The sequence below is a fragment of the Orycteropus afer genome, unplaced genomic scaffold, assembly GCF_000298275.1.
Source record: "Orycteropus afer afer isolate SDZICR_OR568_19922 unplaced genomic scaffold, OryAfe1.0 scaffold00799, whole genome shotgun sequence".
NCBI classification, from domain to species: Eukaryota; Metazoa; Chordata; class Mammalia; order Tubulidentata; family Orycteropodidae; genus Orycteropus; species Orycteropus afer.
Window position 1 is genome coordinate 700,900 of NW_006922386.1, and position 1,245 is coordinate 702,144.

Consider the following 1,245-nt stretch of genomic DNA (forward strand, 5'->3'; position numbering starts at 1 on the left):
GAAACCCAAGGAGGGGTCGCTATGAGTCAGGTTTGACTCGACGGCACATAACAACAACAACAACAACAACATGGTACTGACTCAAAACTAACCAGTGCAAGTATTCCTACTGCCTACATTTGTGAAAAAAAACTAGCTCTCATTCCCCAAGATAGGACTCTATTAAATCTATAATAAAATAATCTTCTCTGTTGAATAGAATTACATCAATCCAAAATTTGAAGAAGGATTTAAAACTCCCATTTATCACTTGTACTCTAAAATCTGTTTCTTGCTCCATAACTTCCTCATGGCATTTTTCACCTCTGCGTTTCTCAGTGTGTAAATCAGAGGGTTAAGCAAAGGTGTTCCAATTGTATAAAACACAGCTATCATCTTATCCATGGTAAAGGTGGTTGGTGGGCGTGTGTATATAAATATGCAAGGACCAAAGAAAAGGACAACTACGGTGATATGGGAGATACAGGTGGAAAGGGCTTTCTTCCTCGCTTCAGCACTGTGGTTTCTCAGAGAATACAAGATGGTAGTGTAGGAGAACATCAACAAGATAAAGCCTGCTGTGCAAATGACCCCACTATTAGACACCAGTAACAAGTTGACATTATAGGTGTCTGAACAGGCAAGGCTCAACAAAGGCTCCAAGTCACAAAAATAGTGATCAATTACATTGGGACCACAGAAAGGTAAACTCAGGACCAGAAAATTCTGAATCGAAGCATGGATACAAGACAACGCCCAGGCTACAGCTACCAATGCAGTGCAGACCCGCCAGTTCATGACGGTTGTGTAGTGCAGGGGTTTACAGATGGCCACACAGCGGTCAAGGGCCATGAGAATAAGTATTAAGATCTCCAGTGCACCAAATATATGGAATGAAAAGACTTGAATCATGCACTCACTGAAAGAGATAATGTTATTCTTCAAAATGGCATCAATAATCATTCTAGGGGCTATGGAAGTAGAAAGGCAGGTATCAGTAAGGGATAAGTAGAAAAGAAAGAAGTACATTGGACTTCCCAGTGCCCGGCTGGTCTTGATGGTAACAATAATCAGTAAGTTACCACACAATGTCCCTAAGTAGACAAGCAAGAAGATGACAAATACGATTTTCTTTTTCACAGGATCCTGTGTCAATCCAAGGAGAATGATCTCAGTCACATTGTTATTCAGCAGCATGATTTCATGAGTGAAGAGAAAGTACAAATGTGCAATGCTTTATCTGGAAAAGAAATATAGGAATTACTT

At 40.2% G+C, this 1,245-nt stretch overlaps 1 protein-coding gene across 1 annotated transcript; it reads right to left on the bottom strand.

Annotated features, from left to right (window-relative positions):
* Positions 1 to 246: 246 nt before the first annotated feature.
* LOC103211839 (olfactory receptor 4C16-like) lies at positions 247 to 1,209 on the bottom strand. Its single transcript, XM_007957819.2, has one exon. The coding sequence runs from the start codon at positions 1,174 to 1,176 to the stop codon at positions 247 to 249; it is 930 nt and encodes a 309-aa protein (XP_007956010.1). The 5' UTR covers positions 1,177 to 1,209.
* Positions 1,210 to 1,245: the final 36 nt, after the last annotated feature.